This window comes from Oncorhynchus keta, chromosome 4 (assembly GCF_023373465.1).
Source record: "Oncorhynchus keta strain PuntledgeMale-10-30-2019 chromosome 4, Oket_V2, whole genome shotgun sequence".
Classification (NCBI taxonomy): domain Eukaryota; kingdom Metazoa; phylum Chordata; class Actinopteri; order Salmoniformes; family Salmonidae; genus Oncorhynchus; species Oncorhynchus keta.
Window position 1 is genome coordinate 59961973 of NC_068424.1, and position 12435 is coordinate 59974407.

At 42.0% G+C, this 12435-nt stretch overlaps 1 protein-coding gene across 2 annotated transcripts in view; it reads right to left on the reverse strand.

Moving 5' to 3' along the window:
* The window catches only part of LOC118379711 (follistatin-related protein 5-like), a 197233-nt gene that overhangs the window by 26818 nt on the left and 157980 nt on the right, over nucleotides 1-12435 (reverse strand). For both annotated transcript variants that reach the window (XM_052511664.1, XM_052511665.1), the window contains exons 11-12: nucleotides 8515-8541; nucleotides 2896-3014 (exon numbers count right to left, since the gene is read on the reverse strand). In XM_052511664.1, coding sequence (XP_052367624.1) covers nucleotides 2896-3014; nucleotides 8515-8541 — 146 coding nt within the window. The remainder of the gene's footprint in view (nucleotides 1-2895; nucleotides 3015-8514; nucleotides 8542-12435) is intronic.

Consider the following 12435-nt stretch of genomic DNA (forward strand, 5'->3'; position numbering starts at 1 on the left):
CATAACAGCTGTCCAATCGATGAAAGGGGAAAAGGAGGAAAGCACCCATTTCAGTACATGTGTAAATGTAAGAGGCATCTATCAGCGACCTGCTTTGAATAATACACTGGTTCAAAAGTGAAGGCGCAGCAGAGAGCGAGAACCATTTCAACGTCAAATGGCAATTCAACGAGAGAGAGAAAGAAAGAGAGAGAGACTTTTGGGAGCGCAAAAGTGCATGATCTTTCAGTTAATCGAATACATGAGAAGCAGAGAGACAATTAACTTCATATTTGTACACACACCCCTGCAGCCCACTGGCGTACCTCACAACCCCGCAGCCCGTTGGCCTACCATACACCCCGCTGCTCACTGGCGTACCTCACAACCCCGCAGCCCGTTGGCCTACCTCACACCCCTGCAGCCCACTGGCGTACCTCACAACCCCGCAGCCCGTTGGCCTACCATACACCCCCGCTGCCCACTGGCGTACCTCACAACCCCGCAGCCCGTTGGCCTACCTCACACCCCTGCAGCCCACTGGCGTACCTCACAACCCCGCAGCCCGTTGGCCTACCATACACCCCGCTGCTCACTGGCGTACCTCACAACCCCGCAGCCCGTTGGCCTACCTCACACCCTGCAGCCCACTGGCGTACCTCACAACCCCGCAGCCCGTTGGCCTACCATACACCCCCGCTGCCCACTGGCGTACCTCACAACCCCGCAGCCCGTTGGCCTACCTCACACCCCTGCAGCCCACTGGCATACCTCACAACCACGCAGCCCGTTGGCCTACCATACACCCCCGCTGCCCACTGGCGTACCTCACACCCCCTAATCCCATTGGCCTACCATGCACCCCTGCAGTACACTGGCCTACCATACACCCCTGCAGCCCACTGACCTACCATACACGCCCACAGCCTCTGTGCAAGGTGTGGGGACCTACAGATCCCCCTTCAACTATGACAGACAAAATGAGAAGAAAATGTAATGAATTTATTTGCAAATTATGGTGGAAATAAGTATTTGGTCACCTACAAACAAGCAAGATTTCTGGCTCTCACAGACCTGTAACTTCTTCTTTAAGAGGCTCCTCTTATTAATGGCACCTGTTTGAACTTGTTTGAACTTGTTATAAGTATAAAAGACACCTGTCCACAACCTCAAACAGTCACACTCCAAACTCCACTATGGCCAAGACCAAAGAGCTGTCAAAGGATACCAGAAACAAAATTGCAGACCTGCACCAGGCTGGGAAGACTGAATCTGCAATAGGTAAGCAGCTTGGTTTGAAGAAATCAACTGTGGGAGCAATTATTAGGAAATAAAAGACATACAAGACCACTGATAATCTCCCTCGATCTGGGGCTCCACGCAAGATCTCACCCCGTGGGGTCAAAATGATCACAAGAACGGTGAGCAAAAATCCCAGAACCACACGGGGGGACCTAGTGAATGACCTGCAGAGAGCTGGGACCAAAGTAACAAAGTCTACCATCAGTAACACACTACGCCGCCAGGGACTCAAATCCTACAGTGCCAGACGTGTCCCCCTGCTTAAGCCAGTACATGTCCAGGCCCGTCTGAAGTTTGCCAGAGAGCATTTGGATGATCCAGAAGAAGATTGGGAGAATGTCATATGGTCAGATGAAACCAAAATGTAACTTTTTGGTAAAAACTCAACTCGTCGTGTTTGGAGGACAAAGAATGCTGAGTTGCATCCAAAGAACACCATACCTACTGTGAAGCATGGGGGTGGAAACATCATGCTTTGGGGCTGTTTTTATGCAAAGGGACCAGGACGACTTATCCGTGTAAAGGAAAGAATGAATGGGGCCATGTATCGTGAGATTTTGAGTGAAAACCTCCTTCCATCAGCAAGGGCATTGAAGATTAAACGTGGCTGGGTCTTTTAGCATGTCAATGATCCCAAACACACCATGAAGGAGTGGCTTCGTAAGAAGCATTTCAAGGTCCTGGAATGGCCTAGCCAGTCTCCAGATCTCAACCCCATAGAAAATCTTTGGAGGGAGTTGAAAGTCCGTGTTGCCCAGCAACAGCCCCAAAACATCACTGCTCTTGAGGAGATCTGCATGGAGGAATGGGCCAAAATACCAGCAACAGTGTGTGAAAACCTTGTGAAGACTTACAGAAAACGTTTGACCTCTGTCATTGCCAACAAAGGGTATATAACAAAGTATTGAGATAAACTTTTGTTATTGACCAAATACTTATTTTCCACCATAATTTGCAAATACATTCATTCAAAATCCTACAATGTGATTTTCTGGATTTCTTTTTCTCATTTTGTCTGTTATATATTGTAGTTGAAGTGTACCTATGATGAAAATTACAGGCCTCTCATCTTTTTAAGTGGGAGAACTTGCACAATTGGTGGCAGACTAAATACTTTTTTTGCCCCACTGTATCTCCCAATTTCATTATCACGCAGTAGCTTTCGCTTGCCCACCCGCCATTTTTAAAAATACCCAGTGGAGCTCCATTGCCTTCTTCAATCATGCAGAGACGGGCAGCATGAACTTCTCGTCATTGATTTTACTGGAATGTTATTGTGCTTTACAATGGTATTCCTCTTACAGTTGACCTGGAAGTATAAGGTCAAATTAAGGTCAAATAAGGTCAAATTTACGGAACAGTGCGATGTACGAAGCTGCAGTACACTACTACCTATTTATTATGGGTTGCAACTACTGTTTGTACAAACACAGCTAACAGCTAGCAAGAAGAATAAGTGTTTCTGTTAGAAGGCCTAAAGGAATCATACTGTGGGTGGTTGGTCCTCAAGCTAATCATGCTAATTAGCTAACAGCTAATCTACTAGCAGTAGCCCAACACCTAGCACAATGTTACATGAAATGGAAGTGTTTCTGTTTGTGGTAGGCATCTTACCTGAAGTCCCAGTAGCTTCTCGCTGGGCTTTATGTGTCTCTGGATCTCACATGCCACTGGCTGGATGACTTTGATACCATCCTCGTAAAACACATAGAACATATTGGCAATTCCAAGACCTGGGTGAGAAATACAACCTTGTTACAAGTCAGACACAGGGTTTATTACAAGGTGAACAACAAACTACTATGGCAACTGGCATGTAGCATGACATACAGCACAGTTAAAACCAGTGGTGGAAAAAGTACTCAGTTGTTCTACTTGAGTAAAAGTAAAGATACCTTAATAGAAAATGACTCAAGTAAAAGTGAAAGTCACACTGAACAAAAATATAAAGTGTTGGTCCCATGTTTCATGAGCTGAAATAATAAATCCCTTTTTTTTAATTTTTTTTATTTCACCTTTATTTAACCAGGTAGGCTAGTTGAGAACAAGTTCTCACTTGCAACTGCGACCTGGCCAAGATAAAGCAAAGCAGTGTGACACAGACAACAATTTACACATGGAGTAAACAATAAACAAGCCAATAACACAATAAACAAGTCAATGACACAGTCGAAAAAAGAAAGTCTATATACATTTTCCTTATACACAAAATATTATTTTCTCAAATTGTGTGCACAAATTTGATTACATTCCTATTAGTGAGCATTTCTCCTTTGCCAAGATAATCCAGCCACCTGACAGGTGTGGCATATTGAGAAGCTAATTCAACAGCATGATCATGACACAGGTGCACCTTGTGCTTGGGACAATAAAAGGCCACTCTAAAATGTGCAGTTGTGTCATAGAACACAATGCCACAGATGTCTCAAGTTTTGAGGAATGTCCACCACAGCTGTTGCCAGAGAATTTAATGTTAATTTCTCTACCATATACCACCTGGCCTCACAACCGGGCCTCACAATCACAGACCATGTGAAATCACTCCATTCCAGAACATCCACATCTGCCTTCTTCATCTGCAGCATCGCCTGAGACCACCCACCCTGATGAAACTGAGGCGTATTTCAGTCTGCAATAAAGCCCTTTTGTGGGGAAAAACTCTGATTGGCTGGGCTTTTGACACCCAAAAGTAGTTTTGGGTGTCAGGGAAAGTGTATGGAGTAAAAAGTAAATTATTTTCTTTTGGAATGTAGTGAAGTAAAAGTAAAAATAGTCAAAAATATAAATAGTAAAGTAAAGTACAGATACCCATAAAAACTACTTAAGTAGTACTTTAAAGTATTTTTACTTAAGTAATGAACTTTACACCACTGGTTAAACCTTAACAGTGGAGGTAATTAGCTAGTTCAATATACCTGGAAAAATTACATATTATTAGCTGTTCGCTATCAGTAAATGTATTTTCTTTGGTTGCATAACCTTTAGTGGGTAGTTTCAGTAGTTAGATACACCACTGACATGGCAAAAAATAATAATAGTAAAAGTAACTACTGAAAACACTACGAAAATTTGAATTCAGTTAAACTACCAAAAAGCTACTACAAAATGTATTTAAATTACTAGTTGAATTACATGTAGTGGAACTACTCCCCAACACTACTCGTTAGACAGTGTCATTATAGAAACTAATGTACAGTATCCATATTAGGACAGCTTGACATTTCCATTGAACTTGTGTCAATCAATGTAATTTAATCTACCTTATAACATGATACAGTAATTCACTGTTCAATAAGCTCAGGGCCCTGGGTCTGAACCCCACCTCGTGCAACTGGGTCCTGGACTTCCTGATGGGCTGCCTCAACACCGGGGCCCCACAAGGGTATGTGCTCAGCCCCCTTCTGTACTCCCTGTTCACCCATGACTGCATGGACATGCATGCCTCCAACTCAATCAACGTCAACAAATGAAGGAGCTGATCGTCCGACTTCAAGAGACAACAGAGGGAGCAAGCCCCCATCCACATTGATGGGACCGCAGTGGAGAAGGTGAAACGCTTCAAGTTCCTCGATATAGACATCAATGACAATCTGAAATGATCCACCCAGTGTGGTGAGGAAGACGCAACAGTGCCTCTTCAACCTCAAGAGGCTGAAGAAATTTGGCTTGCCCCCTAGAGACCCTTAAACTTTTTCAGATGCACCAGTGAGAGCATCCTATCGGGCTGTTTCACAGCAGGATACGACGACTGCACCGCCTGCAACCGCAGCGATCTCCAGAGGATGGTGTGGTCTGCTGAACGCATCACCGGGGGCACACTGCCTGCTCTCCAGGAAACCTACACCACCCGATGTCATAGGAAGGCCAAAAAGATGATCAAGAACATCAATCACATGAGCCACTGCCTATTCACCCTGCTATCATCCAGAAGGCGAGGTCAGTACAGGTGTATCAAAACTGGGAGCGAGAGACTGAAAAACAGCTTCTATCTCAAGGCCATCAGACTGTTAAAAAGCCATCACTGGCCTCTACCCATTACCCTGCCCTGAACTAAGTCACTGTCACTAACCGGCTACCACCTGGTTACTCAACCCCACGCCTTAGAGGCTGCTGCCCTATGTACATAGACATGGAATTACTGGTCACTTTAAAAATGGAACACTGGTCACTTTAATAATGTTTACATACGGTTTTACTCATTTCATATGTATATACTGTATTCTAGTCAACTATTGCTGCATATATTTTATTCTATCCTACGTATTCTACAGATATACTAAATATTGTATCCACATACTGTCCATAATGTCTATACATCACATCACATTTATTTTTACTCCAAATAAATACAGTACCAGTCAAAAGTTTGGATACTCCTACACATTCAAGGGTTTATCTTTATTTTTCCTATTTTCTACATTGTAAAATAATAGCGAAGACATTAAAACTATGAAATAACACATATGGAATCATGTAGTACTTTTTTAACTCTTCAAGTGGCCACCCTTTGCCTTGATGATAGCTTTGCACACGTTTGGCATTCTCTCAACCAGCTTCATGAGGTAGTCACCTGGAATGTTTTTCCAACAGGAGTTCATACATATGCTGAGCACTTGTAGGCTGATTTTCCTTCACTCTGCAGTCCAACTCATCCCAGACCATCTCAATTGGGTTAAGGTCGGGTGATTGTGGAGGCCAGGTCATCTGATGCAGCAATCCATCACTCTCCTTCTCAGTCAAATAGCCCTTACACAGCCCAGAGATGTGTTTTGGGTCATTGTCCTGTTGAAAAACAAATGATAGTCCCACTAAGCACAATCCAGATGGGATGGCTTATTGCTGCAGAATTCTGTGGTAGCCAAGCTGGTTAAGTGTTCCTTGAATTGTAAATAAATCACTAACAGTGTCACCAGCAAAGCACCCCCACGCCTCCTCCTCCGTGCTTCACAGTTGGAACGACACATAAGCAGATCATCCATTCACCTATTCTGTGTCTCACAAAGACATGGCGGTTGTAAACAAAAATCTCAAATTTGGACTCATCAGACCAAAGTACAGATTTCCACCAGTCTAATGTCCACTACTCGTGTTTCTTGGCCCAAGCAAGTCTCTTCTTCTTATTGGTGTTCTTTAGTAGTGATTTCTTTGCAGAAATTTGACCACGAAGGCCTGATTCACACAGTCTCCTCTGAACAGTTGATGTTGTCTGTTACTTGAAGCATTTAGTTGGACTGCAATCTGAGGTGCAGTTAATTGCTGATTTCTGAGGCTGGCAACTCTAATGAATGTATCCTCTGCAGCAGAGGTAACTCTGGGTCTTCCTTTCCTGTGGCAGTCCTCAGGAAAGCTAGTTACCTCATTGAGCTTGATGGTTTTTGCAACTGCACTTGAAGAAACATTAAACGTTTTTGAAATGTCCCACATTGACTGACCTTCATGTCTTAAGGTAATGATGGACTCTCGTATCTCTTTGCTTATCTGAGCTTTTCGTGCCCTAATACGGACTTGATCTCTTACCAAATTGGGCTATCTTCTGTATACCACAACACAACTGATTGGCTCAAACACATTAAGAAGGAAAGAAATTCCACAAATGAACTTTTAACAAAGCTCACCTTCATGAAGCTGGTTGAGAAAATGCCAAGGGAGTGCAAAGCTGTCATCAAGGCAAAGGGGGGCTACTTTGAAGAATCTCAAATATAAAATACTACATGATTCCATATGTGTTATTTCATAGTTTTGATGTCTTCACTATCATTCTACAATGTAGAAAATAGTAAAAACAAAGAAAATCCCTGCAATGGGTAGTACTTCACTGGTACTGTATACAGTGGGGCAAAAAAGTATTTAGTCAGCCACCAATTGTGCAAGTTCTCCCACTTAAAAAGATGAGAGAGGCCTGTAATTTTCATCATAGGTACACTTCAACTATGACAGACATAATTAGGAAAAAAATCCAGAAAATCGCATTGTAGGATTTTTAATGAATTTATTTGCAAATGATGGTGGAAAATAAGTATTTGGTCAATAACAAAAGTTTATCTCAATACTTTGTTATATACCCTTTGTTGGCAATGACAGAGGTCAAACGTTTTCTGTAAGTCTTCACAAGGTTTTCACACACTGTTGCTGGTATTTTGGCCCATTCCTCCATGCAGATCTCCTCTAGAGCAGTGATGTTTTGGGGCTGTTGCTGGGCAACATGGACTTTCAACTCCCTCCAAAGATTTTCTATGGGGTTGAGATCTGGAGACTGGCTAGGCCACTCCAGGACCTTGAAATGCTTCTTACGAAGCCACTCCTTCGTTGTCATGCTGAAAGACGCAGCCACGTTTCATATTCAATGCCCTTGCTGATGGTAGGCTTTGTTACTTTGGTCCCAGCTCTCTGCAGGTCATTCACTAGGTCCCCCCGTGTGGTTCTGGGATTTTTGCTCACCGTTCTTGTGATCATTTTGACCCCACGGGGTGAGATCTTGCGTGGAGCCCCAGATCGAGGGAGATTATCAGTGGTCTTGTATGTCTTCCATTTCCTAATAATTGCTCCCACAGATGATTTCTTCAAACCAAGCTGCTTACCTATTGCAGATTCAATCTTCCCAGCCTGGTGCAGGTCTACAATTTTGTTCCTGGTGTCCTTTGACAGCTCTTTGGTCTTGGCCATAGTGGAGTTTGGAGTGTGACTGTTTGAGGTTGTGGACAGGTGTCTTTTATACTGATAACAAGTTCAAACAGGTGCCATTAAAACAGGTAACGAGTGGAGGACAGAGGAGCCTCTTAAAGAAGAAGTTACAGGTCTGTGAGAGCCAGAAATCTTGCTTGTTTGTAGGTGACCAAATACGTATTTTCCACCATAATTTGCAAATAAATTAATTTAAAAATCCTACAATGTGATTTCCTGGATTTTTTTCTCTCATTTTGTCTGTCATAGTTGAAGTGTACCTATGATGAAAATTACAGGCCTCTCTCATCTTTTTCAGTGGGAGAACTTGCACAATTGGTGGCTGACTAAATACTTTTTTGCCCCACTGTATATGTTTATACATTGCTCATCCTAATATTTATACATTTCTTAATTCCATTATTTTACCTGTAGATCTGTGTTTATTGTGTATTGTTAGATATTACTGCACTGCTGGAGCTAGGAAAACAAGCATTTCACTACACCTGCAACAACATCTGCATGTGACCAATACAATTTTTAAAAATTGAAATAGTTTAAATACAAACATACCTTCCTCTCTCCACAGAATGTTTGCCACTGAAGGGAAGACAAGAAAAGAAAAACCAAGAATGAGCATTAGTGGGAAATCTATGATTTTCCCTTTTTGAGCATTCACACACCAACTAAGATAAAACAAAATGAATGTTTTATGAAAAGTGTCTCTTTGACCAATAGAAACCCCCAGTTTGAGAATAATTTGATACAAAAAACTTGAGGGCAAAACACAGTCCAGGTGGTATATTGTAAATACACATACACAGAAAAACATTTTACAACATTTGTTCTTGTTTTGTTGTCAGCCCCACTAAAAAGCCATCCTTAGAAATCTATACTATGTACTGCAAAAGCATGTACCACGTGCTATAAAATTTACATGATATTGAATTAAATAAATGTACACCTCAGGTAAATTATCCATCAATAAATATGTGTTTTATGTATTAGGGTATTAGCCATCATATCATCAAATCTACATATATCTCAAGCGTAGATGAGTTCTAGAGGTCGTTAAAGAGGATTATTTTGTGAGACTATTTTTGGCTGACTAAAACTGCCGTAATTTCTCATTAAATTCACTTGGAGACAACTAATGACATGGAATTGGAAACTACAGCTGCATAATAACCAAACGGCTTTAATGCATGAACTGGAATACAACCCCACAAAGCCCTCAAAGCCTTTTGAGATGAGAGTGAGGTGCCTCTTAAAAGGATGTGCTCATTTCACGACAAGTACAGATGAACACCCAGAGCCTGTGCACTGAGTGAGCTCGGCCTATCACAGAAAATGTGAAGATTTTGCCATTCAGGAGCAGATGCAAATAACAGACACATTTCTTTGTCTTGACTATCCTCATTTTCCTGCTGTATAAGCGCGATGACCTTCTACTATTGTTCATCCATCCCACAACCCCCTCTGTTTCCATTCCATCTTCCATTTTCCTGACCGTCTGCAAACCAATCTCGGGCCCCAATTCAGTTCTGATTTTAATCTCCCCCTATTCTGATGCTGCTCATTCTCTCACCCTCTCTTCTGCTGTGTGGAGAGCGATGGGGAGAATAGAGAAAGAGAGAAAAGTAAAAAAGAAAAGAAGCTTTGGCAGTGGCATGACAGACCTGTTAGTCAAGCCTAATCGTTCAAAAGTGCTTCGTCAAGTCCCACTCTGTTGCACTCATGCATACATTTTGTTCTCATTAAAAAGTTACACAAGAGAACTGATGTAGAGGAATGATTAACATGGGAAGAAAAAGGGAGTGTTAGGCAGACGCTGCACTGTTCCAGTTACTGGTGATGTTCCAAAAAGCGTCAGATTGGTACTGCTGGGGGAAATGGAGGAAGGAGTATGGTAGTGAGATGAGATCTTGGTGCCCAAGTCTTTTCCAATAAAGCAATGATTAGATGCTATTCATCACAAGGAAGAAAGATTGTGCTCGTTCTAAAACATACGAGTGGCCCCTACATCACACTCGTCATCCATATTAGAAAACAGCTATGTGCCACTTTCTGCGGCGGTGGAGTTCACTACACTGGTCCTGAATAACTGTTCCCAAATGAAGAGCGCCAGAATTGTGCAGTTGTCAGGTGGACTCTGCACTCCCCACACAACAACACCTTCCCATCAGCAAGGTTACAACACAAACTCGATTTGTTTACAAGGGCACACGGATGCGACATTTGGGCACAGTGCCTGTGGATAGGAACATCCTGGCATCACAGCCAGCAGACTTCCTGACTGCATTAACAGGTGAAGCCAGGCAGCCCCAGTTTATCTAATTAGGCTGGCAGATGCAAATGGGAAAAGGCATCGTGACACAGTCGCCCTGGGTGTCTTCCTCTCTGTTCTTCTCCCACTGTGATTCATTGGATTTATCAGCCTGTGTTTGGGATTGAGTCGCCTGGCAACATTGGCACGTTGTGTCTGCTTTGTGTGTCAGTTGTTATGCAAATTGATCTGGCAGCGTTGTATAATCGAGACTGAGGATATGTTTTAATTATAGCTGGCTATAAATACCTTTGTCCAAATACTGCCTGGATTTATTGACATGATGATGACACTGTTGTGGTGAGCTGAATGTTCCATGTTCAGCTCTGTAGCTCAGCTCAGTATTTCATATGGATCCATTACTACACATTAACATTTCTGATTACCTACACTAAATATGGACATGTAATGTTTTTTAAAGGGAATGATGAAAAGTCTGTTCAGACACGAAGGTTTTGCCCACTAACAACTATGCTGTATCACCGCCAAGTGTACATCAAACTAAATGTTTCATGTTCCAATTCCATGAATCGCTGTAAATGGATTAATGTTCAACTAGGGTTTTTATTTTTATTTTTTGCTGCATTTACTTTTAGCAGCTTAATCCTGAAGATTTCATTAAGGACGCTTCGTTACTGGAGGGATAACTTTAGCTGGATTGAGAAACACCCTGGTCATACGATATGGAGTAATGCTGAAATGGAATTCTTCGAAGGCGCAAGACAGTTCTATAATTGGAGGATGAAGTCTCTGGAGAGAACTGGCTACAGTGGGGGAAAGTATTTTTTTAAAGAAGAAAATATCCAACCGTTTAATCCTGGGTTGGAAATATCCTTGAATATTTCAAAAGTGCAAGTAATTGGTCAGCGAGAAGTTGAAACGCCCATTGAAAATCTGGTCCCGCATGGAGCTACCCATGTGATTTTACATCGTCAGGAGAAAAAGCAGGATAAATGTGTTGGATGGTTTCAAATAAGTGCTTTCCAGACAGCAATATGTTAAGTCTCCCAGTGATGGAAACTTCACTTTTTGAATTGTAGCCTCACTGTACCTTTTGAATCATATATACACTGAGTATACAAAACATTAGGAACACCATCTTAACACTGAGTTTCACCACCTTTAGCCCTCAGAACAGCCTCAATTCGCCAGGGCATGCTCTACAAGGTGTAGAAAACATTCCACAGGGATGCTGGACCATGTTGACTCCAATGCTTCCCACAGTTGTGTGAAGTTGGCTGGATGACGTTTAGGTGGAGGACCATTCTTGATACACATGGCAAATTGAGAGTGAAAAACACAGTAGCGTTGCAGTTCTTGACACACTCAAACCGGTGCGCCTGGCACCTACTACCACATCGAATCAAAATCAAAACAAACTATTGGCCCCTACCATACCCTGTTCAAAGGCACTTCAATATTTTTGTATTTTAAAAGAAGGTTTAATAACTGACGGACATGAAACAGAACAGGAACAACGTCTGGACAGGAACACATAACAACAATTAATGAGGACACCGGGAGCACCACCGAGGAACAGACAGATATACAGTGGCAATCAACCACATGAAGGTGTCCAGGTAAGTCCAATGAGCGCTGCTGCGAGTAATGATTGTGACAGGTGTGTGTAAAGACGGGTAGCCGGGCGCCCCATCTGAATGCCACACATACAATCCATGTCTCAATTGTCTCAAGTTTAAAAATCCTTCTTTAATCTCTCTCTTCTCCTTCATGTACACTGATTGAAGAGGATTTAAAAGGGATCATAGCTTTCACCTCGATTCACCGGGTCAGTCGATGTCATGGAAAGAGCAGGTGTTCTTAATGTTTTGTACTCTCAGTGTATATCTCTCTATTATGTGTGGGGATACTTTGGAACAGATTTTCAAAATTACAATCTCTTGGAGCTGATTTGCTGGTGTTTTTACAGTCTTTTATGTCCAACAATTAAACAAATATTATTATACACAGTACCTGTCAAAGTTTTGGACACACCTACTCATTCAAGGGTTTTTCTTTATTTTTACTATTTTCTAAATTTGTTAATAATAGTGAAGACATCAAAACTATGAAATAACACATATGGAATCAAATAGCAATAAAACAAGTGTTAAACAAATGAAAATATATTTTATTTTTTGAGATTCTTCAAAGTATCCACCCTTTGC